The 25,519-nt window shown below is 38.9% G+C and overlaps 1 protein-coding gene and 1 pseudogene across 1 annotated transcript in view; both read left to right on the forward strand.

Moving 5' to 3' along the window:
• Positions 1–5,872: 5,872 nt before the first annotated feature.
• The window catches only part of BPNT2 (3'(2'), 5'-bisphosphate nucleotidase 2), a 38,455-nt gene continuing 18,808 nt past the window's right edge, over positions 5,873–25,519 (forward strand). The window contains exons 1-2 of the mRNA XM_044245564.1: positions 5,873–6,534; positions 24,921–25,083. Of these exons, the coding sequence (XP_044101499.1) occupies positions 6,145–6,534; positions 24,921–25,083 (553 nt within the window). The 5' untranslated portion in view covers positions 5,873–6,144. The remainder of the gene's footprint in view (positions 6,535–24,920; positions 25,084–25,519) is intronic.
• On the forward strand, positions 20,339–20,421 carry LOC122905690 (annotated as a pseudogene).

A 25,519-nucleotide genomic window follows, 5' to 3' on the forward strand; every position in this document is an offset into this window, starting at 1 on the left:
TGGGGGAACTCAGCTTACTGACCTACAAAAACAAGAAGATGGAGCAAACTGATCTCTTTAGTGTTTTAATCGCTAGACTTTCCTGATTCAATGTTTATGTAGTGAGGCATAATGATGTTAAGATGTTACTTGAGGCACTAGTAGATGGCCAATAATGACTATATATGGCCCTCTGCAAAGGAAAGCAACATTAAAGCTATTCTTCAAGTGGTTATGGCTTTTGCTATATGTGTGGATATGCAATGAAAGTAACCCTGCTTATCCTGGATGAAATGATTGGCCCAGAGCCAAAGGCACCCAGCGAGATGTATGTGGGAAGTACCACATGACAAGTAACTTGATGTGGAACACTGCCAGTATGAGTGACCTAATCTGAGCTTTTCTTGCTGGTGTAAATACGATGCATGGAAGAAACATGGGTTACTAGAGCTGTTTTGCATTCTTCATGACTATGAGTCAACCTTGAAGCATTCATGATCTGTGGAATAATATGGTTGTAGAAGCAATGAGACACAGAATGAATCTAAGTTGTTGAGAATGTTCCTGTAGTTCCTCATTACTACAGATAGTCTTACAGTAATGCTTCTCATCTAGAGCAATATGGGTGTGTCCCATCTCTGCCAACTATGGAAATCCCCAGGATTAGCAGGAAGCTCTAAGTGAAGCTCCTGGGTGAATAGAGAGGAGTAAGAGATTTCATTCTGCTAAAAGAGGAGGTGCTTCTGGAGACACTTTGTAGCATAATGCAGTATTAGTAAGTTGATGCTGCAGAAAAATACATTTTCTATTTGCTTTGGGACTAAGGTGTAGAAGTAAATTGGCAAAATTGGCCTTATGGCTAAATTGATAATGTGGGAACATTGTTTGAGACTTTACCCTACCTGCAGCTAACCTGTTAGCATACAAGTTTCATGGATGCTAGCAGAAGACATGAGACTCCTGGCTCAGAGACAAGGCAATTGAGGCATTCAGAGTCAGCACTGGCCCCTCTTTCTCAGGCCTCACTTCTCACTGAGTGACACTAAGAGGGTCCAGAGGAGAAGAACTCTGAGCTTAGGAACCTTGAAACAGTAAGCCTGCCTCCCATTATCTATATTTCAATGTGCAGGAAACAAACTTGTCTTTTTCTCTGGAGGAAGACACTATCTCTGTTTTTCAAGGCTGTTTGTACAACAAACAGCCTTGAAAGGATAGCATTCTTCAAAAGGGAGTCAGTGCCTGTGCTGGAAAGACAAAGAGAAATAGAGACTCACAGAAAACTGTCTCCAAACAGTGAGTCATTAATAGAACCATCAAATAAATTCAGAGGGTTTAAACACAAAGAATAATATTTCATGTAGTAGGGCAAACAGTGTTAGGGCAATTTTCCTTTAAAAATATTTTTTTTTCACCTTTTCTCAATGACCATACATTTGAGATACACTGGCTAAGATATTATTAAATACACTGAGTTCTTACATTCTGGGTGACATGACTTGGCTTGCATTTTACCCAGGATTGTGCAATAGCAACCTGTATTATATTGGGGTTCTTCTGTAATATAAATCATAAACACAATGCCATAAATGACACATTCTGATCGTGATTAATAAACATACTCAATTGCTATTTTTGGAGACTAGGAAATTTTAGATACTATATTGTGGGCTTTTTTTTTTAACTAAATGGAGTTTTAAGAAGATAAATTTTACCTCTGGTTACAGGTAGATAGCAGAGAAAATATGTAGTATGAGTTTGGACCACTCAGAGAAAAAAATATAGTGTGGGAAAGTTTATATTACTAACTAAATTGATGCTTTGCCAGGCATTGGATTTAATAAGGAACACACACACAAATTAACAAATATTTGACATCTTAACAGCCCCAAAGCAAATATTTTTTCTGACTTGTATGCCTATGAAATGAAAGTTCTGGACAGACAAAAGGAATGTTGGGTCCTCAATGTATTTGTTAAATTCAAGATTTTTAAAAAATACTTTACACAATAGGCAAAATTTCATTAAAACTAGTTTTTAAAAGTCCACTTTCATAAGTATCTACTGAGTTCATATATGCTAAAAGTCAGAGGATAGAAAGATATGTAAAATAGATACCTGACTTCATGTGGATCATGTGGCTTAGAGTGATCATAATTTCGAAGGGTAGAAATTATATGCAATTTTCTATTTTACATACCTACCGCATTGCCTCTATTTAAAATAAGTATTTGCTGTTATTATTGCTAAGATCAGAGCCATAGTAGAAGGTTACAGTGCTAACACATTATTTTATATCAATTGAAAAAGTTACCCATTTAAGTGGAGTATTTCTAAATCTTTGGGAAAATCAATTGTAAGAATGGATGTAGATCATGTTTTAGAAATAGGCATAGGAAATCTTAATATATGAAAGCCATTATCCCGAGAATTACATGATCTTCTATAGAGAGAACTTCAATGGCAGAACCAAGCACCATATCACTGGGTCTATTACAAAATAGAATTATTGTTTTTATAGGCTCAACTCGTTTAAAGCAAGAATATGAAATAATATTCTTCTTGGAATATTTTAAACATGAAGAAATGCCATCAGTTCTTGCTTTCTCAGAAAAGTAGTAAAACCACTTTTCCGTAAGGTTCAACTAGCCTGAACACTTAATTAATTTCATTGTGCCCGTTAAATGCTCTTTCCAAAGAAAAACCAAAGAAGAAAACTAGCTGGCAGAGATTTCACACAAACACACACACACACACACACACACACCTGTTTTCTCCAAGATAAATTCTGGGGCCAAAAGTCATTCGGACAAGTCAAAATATCCTCATCATTTAAGATCTCAATAATGTTCTATACATGGATATTATTTATTTCATACATAATGGAGAGCATAAAGAAAGGTGGTATTGTAGGAAGGTAGCAATATCCAGACTTTAAGGGGCGGTTCTTTGTCTAATATAATCAAGATAGGAGTAGGCTGTAGATGTAAATATCTGAATATATAATCATTTGTCTATCTTTTTATACAAGACAAAGGGTTTTCTTTCAGTATATTCATTAGTTGTACTTTCAACTACATGGGTAATGCATTACTTAAGATAACCAGCCTGGTTTCCTTAAAGTCAAGCAATCTGACTTCAGCATTAGTTTGAGCTTTTATGATTCTTTTTCTTTACAATCGGATACAGTTTTTGCTCCAACACTTAGTTTGATAGTAATTTTTGTTTTTAATGGCTCACCCATATCAAGTCATTCAAAGCTTTCAGCTTTAGATTTATACTCATATTTTACTGTTTTAATGACATTTAACTTGTATGTATTTGTGATAGTAACCACAATGGAAAAATGAGGTTGAAATAAACAAAATTAACCCTTAAGAAGTACTTAAAGCTCTAACAGTGGGGGTAGGAGGGGGCAGTGCTCCAAAAGGTGGCATTTACTGTATATAAACAGGTAGATGGCAGCAAGCAGGGTCTGCCAAGCCAGTGAAGGAGAAAGTTGTTAAGGAAGTTTCTATTGTGTGTCAATTCTTGCTGCTATTGGTATTTATACAGAATAATGAGGTCTGCCTCATCTTCTTCAACACTTAGAAAAAAAGTTATTTTTGAAAGTCCAGTTTGCCTCAGTTCACAAATCTTTTAGTTTACATTTACTTGCATATAATTTTCATTGGTATGTAGCATTCTTTTTTGTTTGTTTTTTGAAAGAGAGTGAACAGGAGGGGCAGAGGGTGAGAGAATCTCAAGCTGCCTCAGTAAGCATGGAGTGGGACACAGGGCTGGGCTTGATATCACGACCCTGAAGGCATGACCTGAGCCAAAACCAACAGTCAGATGCTTAACCAAATGCACCACCCAGGCCACCCAGTTAAGCATTCTTTAGAGCCTCTGACCACTTGCTACTGAGAAAGCAAGTTTCTTGCAATCAAATTCCTGTGAAGTTTCTAAGACAACATCACTGTCCCACATGTAATTAATTGCATTTCCTCAACACACAGTTTCTCTTAATGATCACATGCTATATTTTATCAGTATTTATTACCTATTCCTTGTGGTCACCTGGGTACTAGAGCCCCTTTTGGAACTATGATATTTATTTATTTATCGGAACTATGATCTTTAAACTCACACTTTGTTTCAGGGCATTTTCTCCTTCGATTCTTTAATCCCTTTCCCTGCAGCATAAATTGCCAGAGCTTTCAGTATCCCTCTGGGTGTCTCACTGGTGCTTTGTATAATGCCACAGTGAATGGGGCCAACAATTCTCTTTAATATCCTTGAAAATATTATTCAGTTTATTTTTACAAACCTCATCCAAAAAAACATCATCTAATGATGCTTTGAATATTTTCACAACTACTCCCCAACCCGTATCTTTTGCTGATCTCATAGTATAGTTTGAGGTGGTTCTGTTGAACTTTTAAGTCTACTTCAACCCGGATCTTTATCTCTGGATTTGGTAGCCATAATTACCCTGTGACCTTCACTTTCAAATTTCTTTTGAAAGCAGCTTTGCTTAATTGTGAATTTGTTCCCAAAAGCTAACAAAAACAGTGCCAGTTCCTTAAGATCTGGTGTTGTCAACACTCCAGAGACTGTTCTTTCATTGATTTGTATTTGTGCTTGATTCTGTGCTGTGATTATTTTTAAGCTAGTTACAGATTGCTGCCAGGGAAACCAAGCAATCAAAAGTCTTTGTTTATTCTATCTATATAACCATATGCAAATTCTACAGATGTTCTGAACTCTGAGAAGTGGTGAAGTTTAGCCTGTTTCTAAGGACTTGCTTAACAGAGGATGTTCAGAATCCATTTCGTATATTTCCAGTTTTTAAGGTCATTAATGCTTATTAAAGCCCACTTAAAGCCAATGACTTTTGCCTATGAACTGTAAAATAGGCTGCATTTTAAGTTGATTTTATATAACTGTTCTAATATCTGAGAGTGATACTGCACATCCTAATATTCACTTATGAGATGGAAGAGGAATTTATTAATGCTTATTATAATACTTATTAAAATTTAGTATTAACTATGACTGCTAAGGTAAGTGGCATACAAGGCAGTTACATCTGTTAAAGGCTTCTCCAAATACATTTGGAGGGCCTATACTGACTCAAAAATTACATGTTCTAGATTGACTGACCATCCTGTAATAATCTTTACATCAAGTGGGCTTTCTCAGACCTTTCCGCTTTCATCTGGACCTCTGGAAGAAAGGTACCTATAAACCATCCTTGGAAAGGAGAGAAGCCTCAGGCATTTTCTGGACGTAAGTCCAGAATCAAAGCCATGTTTTTCAGTCGCATAAAGGGTGGTTTATTCTGGCAGATGGAGGTATAGGGGAAAATCTATATAACATACAGTTGTAAATGCACACACGTTTAGATAACCAGAGATAGACCAATACACTAAAGAGCCAAGTAAAATTCTCCAGTACTGGTCACTGGCCACCTCTCCCAGGGCAGAGAAGCGATTTAAAGCTACAGGCTCTGTCTCCATGAGCGCCAGAGAAAAAAGCATACCGATCTCTCTGAAAATGGCTTGTAATTTCCTCCGTTCGCCAATAATCTGAAAGCGATGGGTACTCTAAAACTAAAGACTACACCTCATTTCAGCCATACATCTTCGTTCGAAGAGAGATTTAATTTACATTTGCGCAAGGCACTCAGCACCTTCCCTCCATGGAAAATTGTCCCTTCACATCCAAGAGTGATTCGAAAACTCAAACATTGCTCCATCCGGACTAAAGGACGAGGAGCAATTTAGCGGCTCCCTAAACTGGTAGACCGTCGTCCCGCCCCCAGGGTCGCCCCGCCCCGAGGGCGGGGCCTATATTACCCCCGCCCCGCCCCGCCCCCTCGCGTAACCCGGATACACACCCACGCTCCCCTTTCACCTCGCAGCCGTTGGCTAACGTGGAAGTGAGACCCGCTGCCCGGCTGAGGACCCGGGACCGCGCTGCCCGGGACAGTTGGGCGCCGGGCACGTCAACGGTGGGCTTCTCGGCGCGGCTCGGCCTTTCCCGGAAGGGAGCGATGGGGCGCGCGCGCGCCGGCGAGCGGACGCCGGTGTAGGAAGCGCGGCGCCAGGCCCCGGAGCGCGGCGGCGGCGGCGGGCGCGGGGAGGCCTGTGAGGGCCGCCGCCCCGAGCGCCGGCCTCCCGCGCCATGGCCCCTATGGGCATCCGCCTGTCCCCGCTGGGGGTGGCCGTGTTCTGCCTGCTGGGGCTCGGCGTACTCTACCATCTGTACTCGGGCTTTCTGGCCGGCCGCTTCAGCCTCTTCGGCCTGGGCGGCGAGCCGGGCGGCGGCGGAGCGGCGGGGCCCGCGGCCGCGGCCGATGGGGGCACGGTGGACCTCCGCGAGATGCTGGCCGTGTCGGTGTTGGCCGCTGTTCGCGGCGGCGACGAGGTGAGGCGCGTCCGCGAGAGCAACGTCCTCCACGAGAAGTCCAAGGGGAAGACGCGCGAAGGCGCCGAGGACAAGATGACCAGCGGGGACGTGCTGTCCAACCGCAAGATGTTCTACCTGCTTAAGACCGCCTTCCCTAACGTGCAGGTGGGTGCCACGAGTGCCTGGCGCGCTGGGAGCGGATGGGCGGCGGCGCCTGCCCAGGTCCGGGAGCCGGGGATCCGCGGAGCGCGTCCCGGAGCCTTGACTCCTCCGACGGCCCCGGGGCGTGGGGTCCTGACTCTCATTTTGCAGACGTGGAAATTGAGACGCGAAGTGGAGGTGCTCAAGGTCGTACAAACAGTTGGCCGGCGAGATGGGTGAGGTTGCAGGTAGTCTGACTCAGAGGCCTTACCTAACTTCTTGGCCCCTCCCGGGGTTTGTGTAAGTGCTTTGTACCTGGAAGCTGGAACTCTCCGTTCTGGGTGGGCCTTGATATGAAAAGGCTGTGAAAGTTAACTTCATTCCTCACTGCAGGCCCTTTTCTAAAATGAAGGAGGTTGGACCAGAACCCCCTTGGCCGTGTAGCCTTCCTTGATGTAGTTGTTGAAAGGGTTGTGACTATAGAGTTCATGTTTTTGCCGGACCTACCAGGAGCTAATTGAGGGCTAAAAACCGTAGAAGTCTTGTTGCAGAGCTGTTAATGTGCAGGGCATTTCTTGGGGGTATGCTTATGATATACTTTAGCTCTGGAGTGATCTCTTAATGGCATGTACTCTGGGGGCTCTTTAAAGGGGTGCTTGGAAGTATGTTTCCCAGCAACTTCATTTCAGCTGTCTACCCGGTTATTATCTCCAGATAGAATTGAAGAAACTTTGCATTTTATTTGGATAGATTTCTGGGGGAAGGAATTGACATTTTCTTAGGTAAATCTAGAATTTTGAATTTTGTTACTAATACTTCTAAAATTCATTTTAGTGGAGCTGCTGTTGAATGAATAAAATTTTAAAAAACATAATTCTGGAGGAAGAACTTAGCATAGCATAGCAATGCTTTGTAAGTGTATGTCTTAACTCACCTAATAGTAGATTTTGGCTACTGGGAAGAAAAATTTTTTCCAGTGGTATTCTATTAATTAGATAAACAGTGAAATCTAAACCCCAGCTTCTTTGGAAGGTATCTGACCTTTTACTGTTGTTCTTGGAAGAGTTAGAATATCGTCATTGTAGAATTTACTTATCTTGTGTAACCTTTTCTCTGGTCTGTCATATTATTGCTTTGTTTCTCCTTTGTCCTCTTTCTGCTGTTTTTTTCTTTTTTCTTTCTTTTTTTTTTTTCCTTAAAAATTTTTTTGCAGGGGAAGGAACATTGGCTTCTGGCAGAGCTGCTAGCAGTCAGGTGTATTTGACAGGAGAATTCTCAAACAAAACACCAAACATTTATTTTTCTTTGCCCTAGCCTACTTTATCATTACAAATCTTTATCAACACAAATACTTACCTTGTGTTTTCATAGATGTAAGATGTGCTTCTAAAATATATTCTTTCTCTAAAACACGTGTGCTTCTCTTCAGAGTTTGTGGAAGAAACAGGAGTTTCAGAGAAGTTGTTGTAGAATAGTTACAACAGTAGAAATGGTAACCATTTCTTGACTGTATTTTAGGCCCCCAGACAGTGGCCACACAGGACTTCATTTGATCGCCACAGCAACTTTTTTATTTTTTATTTTTTTTAAGATTTTACTTATTTATTTGACACAGGGAGAACAAGGGAGAGAGAGAGAGCAAGCACAAGCATGGGGAACGGCAGGCCTCCCACAGAGCAGGGAGCCCCAGGTGGATCTCTATCCCAGGATCCTGGGCTGACCGCAGCTGCTTAACAGCCACCAAGGTGCCCTCGCCACAGCAACTTTTAAGAAGTAAATTTTATTTATGCCAGTTTACAGATGATGACACTGTAGTTTATATGAACTCTCTAATTCTTCATTTTAGCTAGATCTTTAGGAGGCTACTTAAAACTTGTGGTAAATTTCCTGGGAAAACATCAAATTGTGGAATATTAAAAGCAATAATAATAAAATATATGAAGTAGAGTTGAATTTCTTTTTTTAGGGATAAAGACAAAATAGTCTTAAATACCAAAAACATGGAAGTATGTGCGTGTGTGTTCACATGTGAACTCCACCCCACCCCTACCAAACCTTTTGCTTTGGTGAACTTCCACAGGATTCTGCTTTGTTTTCTCACTTTTTAGCAAATGCTATGGGAATAGCTGCCAAGGGTGGTGAGCTGAATTTTATTAAACATAAAAGCTAGGCTTTCAGAATTGCAGATGTTTAAGGCTCTGCCTTTAAGTAAAATAACTTTTTGTTTTCTTGTGACTGAATGTTCACATGTATATTTTTAGTGTTGGACTTTTCTGGGGTAAAGGAGGTTATGTTCATTTATACAGTATCAAAGTAGGGTAGTGTCATGTTGAGTTGCTTCCTTTTATCACTATGTTGTTAAACTAGAGACCAAATGCTGTCATCTAAGTAGAAACTCAGCTCTGGATTCTTTTCTTTCCTCTCTTGCAGCACCCAGAATACAGTCTTCAATGTCTCGTTGTTTTTGAAGCCTCACCTGGATTTTTTGGATAAGGAATTTAAGTCAAATCCCACTCAGTTTACTTTCTTTCTTTCTTTTTTTTTTTTTTCAGTTATTTAAATACCATCATTTATTTCTTTTTTTTTTTTTTACATTTTTATTTTTATTTTTTTATTTTTTTTCTCAGTTTATTTATTTTCAGAAAAACATTATTCATTATTTTTTCACCACACCCAGGGCTCCATGCAAGCCGTGCCCTCTATAATACCCACCACCTGGTACCCCAACCTCCCACCCCCCCCCCCGCCATTTCAAACCCCTCAGATTGTTTTTCAGAGTCCATAGTCTCTCATGGTTCACCTCCCCTTCCAATTTACCCAAATTCCCCACTCCTCTCTAACGCCCCTTGTCCTCCATGCTATTTGTTATGCTCCACAAATAAGTGAAACCTTATGATAATTGACTCTCTCTGCTTGACTTATTTCACTCAGCATAATCTCTTCCAGTCCCATCCATGTTGCTACAAAAGTTGGGTATTCATCCTTTCTGATGGAGGCATAATACTCCATAGTGTATATGGACCACATCTTCCTTATCCATTCATCCGTTGAAGGGCATCTTGGTTCTTTCCATAGTTTGGCGACCATGGCCATTGCTGCTATAAACATTGGGGTACAGATGACCCTTCTTTTCACGACATCTGTATCTTTGGGGTAAATACCCAGGAGTGCAATTGCAGGGTCATAGGGAAGCTGTATTTTTAATTTCTTGAGGAATCTCCACACTGTTCTCCAAAGAGGCTCCACCAACAGTGGAAGAGGGTTCCCCTTTCTCCACATCCTCTCCAACACATGTTGTTTCCTGTTTTGTTAATTTTGGCCATTCTAACTGGTGTAAGGTGATATCTCAATGTGGTTTTAATTTGAATCTCCCTGAGGGCTAATGATGATGAACATTTTTTCATGTGTCTGATAGCCATTTGTATGTCTTGATTGGAGAAGTGTCTGTTCATATCTTCTGCCCATTTTTTGATGTGTTTGCCTGTTTCGTGTGTGTTGAGTTTGAGGAGTTCATTATAGATCCTGGATATCAACCTTTTGTCTGTACTGTCATTTGCAAATATCTTCTCCCATTCCGTGGGTTGCCTCTTTGTTTTTTTGACTGTTTCCTTTGCTGTGCAGAAGCTTTTGATTTTGATGAAGTCCCAGAAGTTTATTTTCGCTTTTGTTTCCTTTGCCTTTGGAGACATATCTTGAAAGAAGTTGCTGTGGCTGATATCGAAGAGATTACTGCCTATGTTCTCCTCTAGGATTCTGATGGATTCCTGTCTCACGTTGAGGTCTGTTATCCATTTTGAGTTGATCTTTGTGTACGGTGTAAGAGAATGGTCGAGTTTCATTCTTCTACATATAGCTGTCCAGTTTTCCCAGCACCATTTATTGAAGAGACTGTCTTTTTGCCACTGTATATTTTTTCCTCTTTTGTCAAAAATTAATTGACCATAGAGTTGAGGGTCCATATCTGGGCTCTCTACTCTGTTCCACTGGTCTGTGTGTCTGTTTTTATGCCAGTACCATGCTGTCTTGGTGATCACAGCTTTGTAATAAAGCTTGAAATCAGGTAACGTGATGCCGCCAGCTTTATTTTTGTTTTTCAACATTTCCTTAGCGATTCGGGGTCTCTTCTGATTCCATACAAATTTTAGGATTATTTGCTCCAGCTCTTTGAAGAATGCCGGTGGAATTTTTCTTATGGCAAATTAGCATTGAGAAGCCACAAATACTTTCTTCTTTTACCCTGGTGTCCTGTGCAAATAGGGAGAGGTGTCTTACTTTCTCTCATGATTTTCCTGTTTAGAATCAAGATTCAGTCTTGAATTCTCCTGATGTTTACTTCTCAGAACAAGGTTATACCAGGTGTATATCTGAGTACACTCTAGAGTACTCAAATGGGTGTGTTTTTGCCCTTGAGAGACATTTGGCAAAGTCTAGACATTTTTGTTTGTCACAAATTGGGGTGGAATGCTATTGGCATCTAGTAGGTAGACAGTTAACTGGCCCACAATGCACGTGACAGCTCTCCATAGCAAAGAATGATCTGGCCTAAGTTTTCACTTGGTGCCCTGGTTGAGAAGCCCTACTCTGCAGAAAACTCAGGTTTTCATAAGAAAACTCAGGTTTGACCTATGATCCCTGGATTTCCTTTTGTCTTTAGCCTTTCTTACATTAGGGTTCTTGGGAGAGTCCTCAGGGCAGTCTTTCTCCTCTTCCTAAACACTCTGGCTATACTTGATTTTATTTTAAGAAAGTAATAGTAACTGCAGCCATTTGTATGATACTGTCTTTAATTACATCCTTCTGAATAGTGATGAAAATGAAGGCTGACGATAAGTTTGTGGAATGAATTTATAGCCACAGAACAGACAAACTTGGATTTGTAGTTTCAGTTTAACACACGGGGAGCTCTAACTGCGTGAGCCTCTATATCCTCAACTTATGTAAAGTTTTTGACTTCGAAAATGATTCATTTTGCTCTTCAGAGTCTTGGGTGTAGGACTTCCTTGACCTCTGGGATGGGAGTTAAACTCTTCTCTCGGCAGGAGTGCTCATTGGAAAAGTCTGAGAAGTGCTAATATCATGCTAGAACACTTGCCTTGAGGGGTACCTGAATGGCTCAGTCAGTTAAATGGCTTCCTTCAGCTCAGGTCAGGATCCCAGGGTCCTGAGATGGAGCACCACCCTGAGCTCTGTATAGGGCTCCCTGCTCAGTCGGGAGTCTGCTGCTCTCTCTCCCTCTGTCTGCCACTCCCCGTGCTTGTGTGCGTTAGTGCTCTCTCTCTCTCTGTCTCTCAAATGAATAAATAAATTTCTAAAAATAAATAAATAAATAAAAGGAACCACTTGCCTTGATGTCTTGTCTAGTCACCCACCTATGTGATCCTGGCCAGTCATTTAACTTCTTTGAGCTGCTATTTTTCTCTTCTATAAATTCCAGATAACTAGTAATTTGATAATTAGTGCAGACATAAGCATTGCGGACAGAAAAAAACCCAAGTTGAAAGGAGCTGGCCCAATAGAGGTGGTAGTATAGTAAATTCAAGTATGCTGATAGGTCTGAATCCGATGCACATTGGGGGAAATGACTGTGGAAGAAAATAGGAAGGTAAACGGGCTGGATCATATGCCAAACTCAAAGAAGTTTGAACGTGATCTTTAGTTTAATCCTAAAGTACTAAAGAAGACCAGATTTACCTGACTTTTCTTAAAGCCTACAGTATGCTTTGGCTGTGGGTATTTGGAGGTGCTTGAGACCAGTTGGGGTATGTTAAAATAGGCTGTGCAAGAGATGAGGACCAGAACTCAGGCAGTGGGAACATTACACTCAGCTTGGTTTACTAGCTAACATTTATTTAGTTCTCAGTAGCAAGCACTGAATTAAGCTTTTAAGCTTTTTATTCCCATTATTAAGGTACTCTTGTCAACAGTATAGGAAGTCAAGTACTATTGCTTCCATTCTGCAGCTACAGAAATTGAGGCTTGGAAAGGCTAAATAATTTACCAAACTTTAGATAGCTAGAAAATAATTTTAGGCCTGTAGAGAGATTCATTTAATGGTCTGAGAATCATCTCGGGTCTGTTTAATTCTCTATATAAGTCAGTATAGGAGGTATAACTACAGTGTACTTTTAACTAACCCACAGTATTTTGAATGATTAGAAGGCCTCAGAGTTGATACTTGGACAATCGTTTGGAGGGAGTAAACCAGTTAGGAGGTTTTTTTTCAAGAGAGACATTCTGCATTTTAAATTGGGGCTATGTTTGTAGAGAAGATAGAATTGGAAAGAGATGAGAGAATTTCTAAGGATGTTACAGAGTGTAGCCTATATCTGACTTTCACAATTGGTGTTTTGCTGGAGATGAAGAGTGAGGGATGATACGTCCAAGGGGGCAGATTACAAGTGCCATCTTAGACTTATGAAGTTAAGAGTTGTCTTTGATATGGCCAAGGGGACATGTTAAGGAGGTATTTGAATATATGGCTCTGAAGAGACATCTGAATTTGAAATACGAATTTGTGAGTCATCATTGTGATATTAATTGGAACAGGATTGCTTATGGAAAGAATGTAGTGTGAAAGGGGAAGATCAAGGGCCTAAGACAAAGATGGAAAATAATCATTTAATAATAATAGCAGCCAGCATTTACTAAATGCTTACTCTTTGTTAAGCACAATGTTAAGCTTGTTTGTTTTACCTATTCTATTCATTAATTCAGCCATAGAACCCAATAGGAAGATAGATTTATCATCCACTTTAACAGCTCAGGAAGATTAGGTGACTAGCCTAGATAAGTCACATTCCCAATAAATTGAGGAGCTGGCAATGACAGAACATACTCTTAGTGATGGTTCTGCATGGTGAATGGTCATTGGTGAACTTTTTAAGAGCTTGCTTGGTGGCTTGATGGAAAGGCTGCAGAATTGAAAAAGATGGGATGAGGAAAAATGGAGATAGTAAAAGACAAGACTTTTAAGAAATTGGACTTCTACAGAGCTTGGCTGGGGTCTTATATGAAACTAAGAGAAGTTTCTATGAATTTTTTTGGTGGTGTTTTTAAAATGTGAGAAACTAGAACATGTTTATTTATAGGTATATGTGTGAAAGATGGTGTTGATAGTAAAAAGCATCTAAAAAGGTAGAAGAAGGTACCCATTTAGAAAATAGTTATTGAATACCTGCTGTGTGATAGGCACAGTGCGAGGTACCATATCTGAGAACTTTTTATGATGTTATGATTTATGGAGAAATGCAGTAGTTGGTACCTTAAGGAGGTACCTTAAGCATTAACCAAAAGCCTCTTCAACCCCAAAGTTGCTGAACGTTCATATTAATAGCATTAATCGTGTTTTGAAGTCTTGATTTCCTATTCTTCAGTTCCCTGTTGAGGACTGAGACAGGCAGTACCAATGAGGGAGGGAGGAGACTGAATGGAAATGGTTATGGGGAAGAAACGAAAGTACAATGGCAAAGAATAATGTTGTCAACACAGAAGTATTTATTCAACACCTACTGAGCCAGACACTGGTTTCAGCAGTGGGATGCGGCTACAGTATAAAGGAAATTATGTCCTAGAACTTATAAAACTTAAGGTCTGGTGGGTCAGAATAGATGGTACACATACGAACAAATAAACTGATTTCAGATACTGATAAGGATTTTGAAGAAGAAAAATAAGACCATGTTAGAAGAGTGAGTGGGGGCTTCTGCTTCAGCCATGATAGTCAGGGCAGGCCATTGTATGGCTCTGTGATTTGAACTGAGATCTGAATGATAAGAAGCAGACCATCATGAAGAGATTTGGGAAAAGTGTATATGAACAGAAGAGTACAAGTACAAAGCAAGTACAAAGGCCCTGAGGCCAAGGGACCAGAAAAGACAAGTCTGGAGTGTAGGAAATAAGGATGCAAGTAAAGAAAGGTTACTGAGGCCAAATCATCCATGCCTTACTTTGTAGATGATGGTAAGGAGTTTGGATTTTATTTCTGTGTAATGAAAAACCATTGGCAAGTTTTAATCAGGGAGTGACAATACTCTTATTTAGGAAGATGACAAGTTGCTGGGTTGCAAAGGGAAGCTCCGTTAAGGCAGTGATTTTGTCCATTTTGTTCATTATTTTATCCTAGTGCCCAAAACAGTTTAGAATATATGGTCATTAATAGTTGTTGAATGAATGAACGAATCAGTGAATGCGTTGTAGGAGACCAATTGAAGGCTATTTGAGAAATCCAAGTGAGAGCTAGATGGTGGTTTAAATTGAGATTTGTTTGGAATACATAATTTCATAATTTCATTTATTTGAAATTGGGAGGTAGAATTTCTAGGACTTAGTGAAGCTAGTGAAATGTGGAGAAGAATTGGGATAAATTTACAGCTTGTGATCTTACCAGCTATGTGTAAGGCTCTTTACAGTGGCGGAAAGTGGATTTATTCAATTTGTAGGTGTGTAATGGTAGTGGCAGGTTACCAGTAGCAGTTGTGCAAAAGCAGATGAGGACATTGTGCTGATGTTTTTGTTCTCTTGCTTCATTTGTTTCTCAGGAAAGATGTCTTCAAATACACTTCTATAATTTGTCAGATCATACTACATTCGAAAGATATGGAGAAGCTGACTTGAACTTTAGGCAAAATTCTTAAATCATAAGGCACAGTAGTTGCTTCCTAGACTTGGCATCGCCATTTTTGTAAACTACAAGCGTTTGTAGTTGGTGAGCTACTTTGTTGTTTCTGGGAGTCACATTTGTTGTTTAAGTTTATTCTGTGGTGTTTGTATGGTGTTACTCTTAGATTCATTCATCTGACATAGCCTAGCATTGTAGTATTATTAAGCGTATGGGCTCTAAATCCAAACTTGATGTCTGCAAGATGGTACAAAAGGAGTTCTCTACTGTCATTCCCTCAAAGGACATTGATTTTGGTAGTCATTCACAGACAAGAGTTCTGCTGTAGGAGTCTGGAAGTCCAGCAGAGAAGTTCCAGCACATCATTGGGGCCCAAAAAAAACCAAACCAAAACTTAAGAATAGATGCATTGATCCAAATAAGAGGAACATTTTCACTTAGCTTGCATCACCTCTCCATCAAGGTCAGTGCCAGGAGAGACCCCTACAGCCTGCAGGGGTACCCACAGGAGTCTGAGTGAGTACCTGGCTTTTCCAGCCAGGCAGGACACCGCCCAAGAAGCCCACTTCTTTCTCTTGTCACCTACATTACTAGAGTGATCTGTAAGGCTGTGGGGTTGGGAGATGCTGTGGGAGCACATAAACCAGGGCTCAAACTCCAAAGGGTTGTTACGAATCTCTTCATAAATATCCAACAGGAAGGCTGCCCACAAGCCCACTGTGGACTCCTCACCCTCAGATCCTCACAGCTGGCTCAGTCAGCCTCAACATTTTATATACCTTGTGCAGACCCACCCCTCTCACCAACATTGGCCTGATTTTAGCGTGTGCTCCTGTAGATGGTGAGACTGAGCCTTTGCAAATGGCTAGCAGACAAGTGCAAAAAACCCACATAACTGCGCAATTGGGAAAAGGCTCACAGACTTGAGTATTGCAAGGTACCACCCTAGAGAAAACAAATGGGTGACCCTCAGCACCTGGTCTGAGTTTGTGGAATTGAGACAAAGCATATAATCTTAAGAATGCCCTCCAGGAGGGAACAGAAAGTGTGGAGAAGGCACATCTACAGAAAAGGTCAGAGAAAGCCTCCGAATTCCACATCAGACTCGAGGTGAGATAGCTGTCTCCCAAAGCCAGTCAGGAAAGAGTGGAGGAGATAACTTCCTTCAGAAGTGAAGACAGCAATGCAAAACTTCAAGGAGTACAAAAAAATTAAGGAAATAAAACATTGCCAAAGGAATATAATTTCTTAATAACTGCTTCCCCCAAAATAGAGATCTATAAATTGTCTGTCAAAGAATTCAAAATAATTGTTTTAGGTAAGTTCAGTGAGCTTAAGAAAACACAGACAACTCAAAGAAATCAGGAAAACAATATATGAACGAAAAAGAGATAAAACAGAGAAGTTTAAAAAACTGCTAGAAATTTAGAGCTGAAGAATACAAGAAATGAAAATGCAGGAATCAGCAGAAGACTTGATCAAGCAGAAGAAAGAATCCACTAACTCAGAAACAGATTATTTGAGATCATGCAGTCAACAGAGAAAAAAGAAAATAAATAAAACAAGTAAAGAAAGCCTGTGTGCATTATGGGGCACCATCAAGTGTAACTATTTACATTTCAGAAGTCCCAGAGAAGGAGAGAGAAAAGGCAGAAAGTTTATTTAAAAGAATGGTGGCTGAAAACTTCCCAAATCAGGGGCGATATAGGCATATCTAGCTGCGTGAAACTCAAAAGTTCACAAATTCAACTCAGAGAGAACTTACTGAGATACATTATAATAAAACTGTCAAAACCCAAAGAATTTTGAAAGCAGTAGAAAAAAAACTCATCTGATAGAAGGGAACCCCCATAAAGCTATCAGCAAATGTTTCACCAGAAACCCTATAGGCCAAAAGAGAGCAGGATAGATTTGGAGTGCTGAAAGAAAAACAAAAACAAAAAAACCTGCCAACTGAGAATACTTTACCTTGTAACACTCTTGTCTTTAGAAATGAAAAGATAAAGACTTTCCCAGGTAAATAAATGTACCACCACTAGATCTGCCTTATAAGAAATGTTAAAGGGAGTCCTTCAAGTTGAAATGAAAGGATGCTAAATAGTAATATAAAAAATGAGTATATAATGAAATTCAGAATTTTTTAATGTAATAGTGGTATGTAAATCATTTAATATAAAAGTTAAAAGATGAGTATTTTTTTAAACTATAGCTACAAAAATTTGTTAACATATAGAATATAGAAAGATGTAACATTAAAAACATGTTGTAGAAGGAGTGAAAGAGGGAAGAGTTCATATGCAATCAAAGTTGTTATCAACTTAAAATAGACTGTTATAACTATAAGATATTTTATGTAAGTCTCATGATAACCACAAGACAAAAACCTCTGATAGACAAACAAAGGATACCACCATGGAAAATAATCATATCAGAAAGGAAGACATTTAGAGAGTAAGAAAGGAACAAAGAAGCCACAAAAAAACCGGAAGCAATTAACAGGATGGCATTAGTAAGTCCGCATTTACTAATTATTTGAAATGTAGATGAACTAAATTCTCCAGTCAAAAAACAGACCAGGTGAATGGATTTAAAAAAAGAGAAAAGACCAAAATGTATGCCACCAATAAGAGAAACACTTTAGCTTTAAAGACACACATAGGATCAAAGTGAAGGGGTAGAAAAAAAATATTCCATGCAAATGGAAACCCAGAGAGAATGGGATAGCTATACTGTTATCAGACAGAATAGACTTTAAGTAAAAAAACTCTTAATAAGGGACAAAGAAGAATTTATGTAATGATAAAAGGCTCAGTTTATCAAGAAGATATAATAATTGTAAATACATATGCACCCAACATCAGAGCACTGAATATATCGAGCACATATTATAGATCTGGGTACAGAAACAGATAGCAGTGCAATAATAATAGAGACTTCAGTACCTCACTTTCACCAATGGATACATCATCTGGACAGGTCATCAATAAGGAAATAATAAATTTGTACTATTTTCACACTGGTACAGGCACTGTCAGAAATGTATAACCCATTTCATCCAACAGTAGCAGAATACACATTCTTCTCAAGCTCATATGGAGTACTCTCCAGAGTAGATAGCATGTAAGGCAGAAAACGAGTGCTAACAAATTGAAGATTAAAATTATAATCGTAGGTCTTTTTTGACCATGGTGGTGTCAATGACAGGACAAAAGCTGGAAGATGCACAGACCTATGAAAATTAAACGGTGTACCTTTGAACAATCAATGGGTTCAAGAAGAAATCAAAAGGGAAATAAAATCTTGAAATTAACTAAAAAGGGGGCACCTGGGTGGCTCAGTTGGTTAAGTGTTCAGCTCTTGATTTTGGCTCACATCATGATCTCAGGGTCGTGAGATTGAGTTCTGCACTCAGCTCAGAGGGTGCTTATGATTCTTTCCCTTTGCTACCCTCCTTCTCTTTCTCTCTCTCTAAAAATAAAATTCATAAATGAAAGCATAAACATTATACCTGATACTGCAAATACAAATGATCATGAGAGATGACTATTAACAATGCTAGGCCAACGGATTGGATAATCTAGAAGAAATGGATCAATTCATAGAAACACACAACCTACTAAGACTGATTCATGAAGAAATAGGTTACCTGAACTGACCTGTAAGGAGATTGAATCATTAGTGAAACTTCCTGGTAAAGAAAATCCCAGAATGAGATGTCTTCACTGGTCTACTAAACAATTAAAGGAAAATTAATACCTGTCCTTTTCAAATTCTTCCCCCAAATTGAAGAGGATGGAACACTTCCAAACTCCCCTTTATGAAGCCAACATTACCCTGATACCAAACCTATGCAGGGTACTATAAGAAGAGAAAATCACAGGCTATTATTCCTCATGCACATAACATGCAAAAATCCTCAACAAAGAGCTAGCAAAATAATTTAACAGACATTAAAAGAATCAAACATCATGATTAAGTGGGATTTAACCTGGGATGAAGGATGGTTTCCATATATGCAAATCAGTCAATGTGATATACCACCTGAGCAGAATGAAAGATAAAAAAATATATATATCTCACTATAAAAATAAAAAGATAAAAAGCACTTGACAAAATTCAACATTTTTTTCATGATAAAAACTCAACAAATTAGGTATAGAAGAAATATACCTCAACATAATAAAGGTGATATATGACAGGCTCACAGCTAACATGAGACCCATTCATGAAAATCTGAAAGCTTTTCTTCTAACATCATTAGGAAGACAAGGATGCCCAAGTACTTTTTAATTCAACATAATATTGGAAGTCCTAGCTGGAGCTAGGTAAGTAAAAGAAATAAAATTCATCCAAATCAGAAAAGAAGAAATAAAATGATCTGTGTGCAGATGACATGATTTTACATATAGAAAACTAAAATTCTTAGCAAAATACTATTAGAACTAATAATAATAACTGTAAAGTTATTGGATACAAAATCAACAAACAAAAACTTTTTTTTTTTTTTTTAAGATTTTACTGATTTAGAGAGAGAGCACAAGAAGGTGAAGGTAAGAGGGAGAAGCAGGGACTCGATCCCAGGACTCCAGGATCATGACCTGAACTGAACGCAGGTGCCCAACCAACTGAGCCACCCAGGCATCCAAACAAAAACCATTTTATTTCTATGAATTAAGAACAATGAACTATTTGTGAGAGGAATTAAGAAAACAATTCTACTTACAATAGGATCAAAAACAATAAAATTCTTAAAAATAAATATAACCAGGGAGGTAAAAGATCTGAAAACTCTGTCATTGGTAAAAATAGTTGAAGAAGACACATAAAAAATGGAAAGGTGTTACATTTCTTGGATTAGAAAAATTGGTACTGTTAAACTGTCCATGCTGCTCAAAGCAGTCAACCATTTAGTGCAATCCCTATCAAAATTCCAATGTCAGACTATCATATGATCTCCCTGATATGAGGAAGTGGAGATGCAACATGGGGAGTTAAAGGGGTAGGAGAAGAATAAACGAAACAAGATGGGATTGGGAGGGAGACAAACCTTAAGTGACTCTTAATCTCACAAAACAAACTGAGGGTCGCTGGGGGGAGGGTTTGGGAGAGGGGAGTGGGGTTATGGACATTGGGGAGGGTATGTGATGGTGAGTGCTGTGAAGTGTGTAAACCTGGCGATTCACAGACCTATACCCCTGGGGATAAAAATATATGTTTATATGTGGCAGTATCGTAGCCAATGAGGTTTATCCGAGGCGCGATTATTGCTAATTGAAAAATTTAAAAAAAAAAAAAAACAAACCCACATTGAGATACCACCTTACACCAGTTAGAGTGGCCAAAATCAGCAAGACAGGAAACAGCGTGTGTTGGAGAGGATGTGGAGAAAGGGGAACCCTCTTACACTGTTGGTGGGAATGCAAGTTGGTATAGCCACTTTGGAGAATAGTGTGGAGATTCCTTAAGAAATTAAAAATAGAGCTTCCCTATGACCCTGCAATTGCACTACTGGGTATTTACCCCAAAGATACAGATGTAGTGAAAAGAAGGGCCATCTGTACCCCAATGTTTATAGCAGCAATGGCCACGGTCACCAAACTGTGGAAAGAACCAAGATGCCCTTCAACGGACGAATGGATAAGGAAGATGTGGTCCATATACACTATGGAGTATTATGCCTCTATCAGAAAGGATGAATACCCAACTTTTGTAGCAACATGGATGGGACTGGAAGAGATTATGCTGAGTGAAAAAAGTCAAGCAGAAAGAGTCAATTATCATATGGTTTCACTTATTTGTGGAGCATGACAAATAACATGGAGGACAAGGGGAGATGGAGAGGAGAAGGGAGCTGAGGGAAATTGGAAGGGGAGGTGAACCATGAGAGACTATGGACTCTGAAAAACAACCTGAGAGTTTTGAAGGGACGGGGGGGGGGTGGGAGGTTGGGGGAACCAGGTGGTAGGTATTGGGGAGAGCATGGATTGCATGGAGCACTGGGTGTGGTGCAAAAAATAATGAATACTGTTAGGCTGAAAAGAAATAAAGAAAAGAAAAAAGAAAAAAAGAAAAAGAAAAAAATTCCAGTGTCAGTTTTCAGTGAAATAGAATAAATAATACAAAATTTATGTGGAACCACAAAAGAGACAAGTAGCTGAAGCAATTTTTTTTTGTAAGATTTTATTTATTTATTTGACAGAGATCACAAGTAGGAGAGATGCAGGCAGAGAGAGAGAGACAGGAAGCAGGCTCCCTGCCAAAGCAGAGAGCCTGTTGCAGGACTCGATCCCAGGACCCCGGGATCATGACCTGAGCCGAAGGCAGAGGCTTTAACCCACTGAGCCACCCAGGTGCCCCTAACTGAAGCAATTTTAAGCAAGAAAGACAAAGCTGGAAGCATCACATTTCCTGATTTAAAATTATATTAAAAAGCTACTTTAATCAAAACAGTATGGTAGTGGCATAAAACATAAACTTAGATCAAAGGAAGATAGACATAAATCCACACATATACATTTAACTAGTATTTGACAAGGCATCAAGAACATACCACAGGGAAAAGATAGTTTTCTCAATAAAGGTGCTGGGAAAACTGTTTATATCCAAAAGAATAAAACTGGGTCCCTAACTTACACCACTCAACAGAAACTAACTCAGAATGCACAAGAGGAGTGCCTGGGTAGCTCAAGTCCTTAAGCTTCTGCCTTTGGCTCAGGTCGCTTAGGCGCCCTGCCTGGCAGGAAGTCTGTTTCTCCCTCTCCCACTTCCCCTGCTTGTATTCCCTCTTGTTCTCTCTGTCAAATAAATAAAATAATTTAAAAAAATGCTCAAAAGATTTAAATATACGACCTGAAACCGTAAGCCACACAGAGAAAGTATTGTGTGGTATCACTAGTATGTGGAATCTAAAAAAAATAATGTTGAGCTTATAGAAACAGTGATTAGAATGGTGATTGCCAGAGTCTAGGAAATGGAGGGCATGTTGGTCTAAGGGTATAACTTTTAGTTATAAATAAGGTAAGTTCTGAGCATCGGATACATAGTCAGATTGCTATGGTTAATGCTGTATCATGTACTTGGAATTTGCTTCAAGAGTAGATCTTAGCCGTTCTTACCACAGAAGAAAAAAGTAAGTAATAGATGCATTAATTAATAATTAACTTGATTGTGGTAATCATTTTATAGTATATACGTATATCAGATCATCAAACTGTATACTTAACATGTGTGTGAATATATCAAATCATCACACTGTACACTTCACGCATGTGTGTGTGAATATATATATAAATATATGTATATATGTGTAGCTTTCTCAATGAAGCTTTGGGGAAAAGTGCCACAGTCTTAATTATTCTAACATTAAAGTAAGTCTTGATATTTGGTCAGGAAAGTCATCCCACCATGTTAATTCTTTGTTTTTTTCCTTCCTTCCTTTCACCAAAATGGCTTGCTCTTTTTCCAAGAAGAGATTAAAAAAAAAAAAAAAAAAGACAATTTATAGGGATTTTGATTGGAGTTTTCATTATATTTATAGATTTACTGATGGGAGAATTGACATCCTTACCATTTGTAATTCCTTAATGTTTTTTCATACATCTTAATTTTCTCCATTGTACTTTTGCACATCTTAGTAGTAGTTTTAAGTCTGGGTAATTTTTTGTTAGTTTTAAAAGCTTCCATTTTTATGTTAAGTACTTTTAATATTTGTTGCTGATATGTAAAAAATGCAATTGATTGTTAAAAATATTTAACAATATCTAGAGACTTTGCCACATTCTTTTGTTCTGTAGTTTATCTACAGTTTCTTTTGGGTTTTCTCAGTCACCAGTTGCATGTTATGATTTCACTTCTTTCTATCTCTGTACCTCCCTACACAGGCCACCCTCCTTTAACTTTCTGCAGTGGCTAGGATGCTCTGTGCATTGTTAACAGAGGTTACGATGGAGGGCAGCTCACTCTATGTCAGGCCTCTATGGTCCTACACCATCCTGTTTCCATTATTGTCAAACCTCATCTTCATTCAGTTCCTTTCTTCTTGGCTTACTCTACTCTAGCCTTATCTTTTTTTTTTTTTTTTTTTGTAAGATATGATTTATGTATTTGAGAGAGAAGGCACAAGCAGGAAGAGAGACAGAGGGAAAAGCAGATTCCCTGCTGAGCTGGGAGCCCAGCTTGGGGCTCGATCCCAGGACCTGGAGATTATCTGAGCTGAAGGCAGATACTTAACTGTCTGAGCCACCCAAGTGCCCCTGCTCTAGCCATACTTTACTTCTTGCTTGCTCCTGAATATACCAGGCACACTCCCACCTCAGGGCCTTTGTGTTCTTACTCCATAGGCTGGAAGGTGAGATGCCTGCTAGGCTCACTTCCTTTAAATTGTCATTCTAATACCACCTTTTCCTTAGCTACCCTATCTTTGAAAACAAATAGCAGCTTTATTGCAGCATATTTTGCATATATAATTTGCCCCTGGCAGTTGTCCATTTCAGTAGTTTTTTCGATTTGCCAAAGTGTACAACTTTTGTCATTAATCAGTTTTAGAACATTTTTATCACCCTAATAATTAACCTGTGCTCATTTACTGTTAATCTCTGTTCCTACCCTTACCCCAGGCAACCGCTGATCTCTTGACTCTGTAGATAGGCCTTTTACAGACATTTCACATAAATGGAATCATCCAGTATTCGATCTCTTGTTTCTTGCTTATTTCACTTAGCATGGTGTTTTGGGGGTTCCTCAGCCCTATAGTATGAATCGTACTTCATTTCTTTTTTGGCTGAATAACATTTCATTGTATGGATGAACCACTCTTTGTCTATCTAATTTTTGGCTAGTTAGTATGAATAATACCAGGCACCCTATCTTAAAGAATAACCATTCTTCTACTGTCCTATAACATACTTCTTCCCTGCTACATTTTATGTCTTCTTGTGTCACTATTCAGCATATCACATTTTACTTATGTATCTTGTTTATTGTTTATCTCCCTCTCTAGAATTTCTGCTAAGTTCCGCAAGGGCAGGGATTTTTGTCTCAAACTGATCACTTTTATACATCAGGTCCTAGAACTAGCATGTAGTAGGCAATCAGTAAACATTTGCAGAATCAGTGAAGAAATAAGTGAATGGATGGGTTGGATGCTTACTGTACACCATATTAAAAATATTTTTTGATTTAAGTGGCTTGATGTTTCTGGGATTTTCTGGTTTTGTCCTTTTGGATTACCCAGCTTACCTTTGTTTACATTTTATAATATACTAACTTATGATCCATTTTATTATTTCCATGTTTCTTTTCTCTTTTGATCAAAGGTATATTTTAGATGATTACTTTTCTAGGACATTGTGTCTCTTAGCATTCGTCATTTCTCTGTTTTAAGGCATATTTCTTTTAAGTCCATTGTCACTTTTCTCTTCCTCTTAGAGTTGATCGTGCTCAGTGTTCCATAATATTGTCAGTCTATTTTTACACTTTAGATCTACTGTTTTTTGTAAATATCATTAAGCCTTAAATAGTTTGTTTCTTAGTTTCTCTATATTTCTCTATATTTGGACTCTATCTTAGGCAACAAACAGCTTAAATATTAGATTAGAAAGTACTTGAAGACAGGATGTTGCTGGAATTTCTTTTATATATTTCCATTTTACAGTGAAGTGCTTCAAAATAAAAATACTGTTTTACCTACTTTCGGTTTGTGTGATTTGGTCTGAAATGTTTTTCTGCCTTGTATTTTCTCAGGTGGCGTTTTTTTGTTTCTAAATTTTTCATCTGTCTTCTGTTTTTGGTGCAGATAAATACTGAGGAACATGTGGATGCAGCTGATCAGGAGGTTATCTTATGGGATCGTAAGATTCCTGAGGACATCCTGAAGGAAATAGCCACCCCTAAAGAGGTACCAGCAGAGAGTGTTACTGTCTGGATCGATCCACTTGATGCTACACAGGAATATACAGGTGACTCTACATTAAGATTGATCTCAGACTTTAGATTGCCATTATATATTGGAGAACCAGAACAAAGGCAGATAATATATACTTGGTAGTAAATACTTTACCGATCTTACACAACTTTTCCAGTTAGATTTTAAGGATTAATGCAGTGCAGTATGAAACCTTTGGACTGGATCAGTTATTCTCAACCTTTCTCCCCTGACCCCAAAACCCGTATATTGTGGCATACTCCTATTGGTGGTAGTGATTCACTGTATCACTGATCCTTCAGTGAAGGGACATTTTTAGCAGTCACAAAAAAAAATGGTTCCTATTGGACACCTGTTTATTGAAGTGTTTTTTATTGAGTTATATATTGAGGAATGAGTTCAGATATTTATTTATATAGCCAGAATACAATATTTACTTGTGATTTGGGCAATTTAGGTTTTATTGCATA

Source organism: Neovison vison, chromosome 4, assembly GCF_020171115.1.
Source record: "Neovison vison isolate M4711 chromosome 4, ASM_NN_V1, whole genome shotgun sequence".
NCBI lineage: Eukaryota > Metazoa > Chordata > Mammalia > Carnivora > Mustelidae > Neogale > Neogale vison.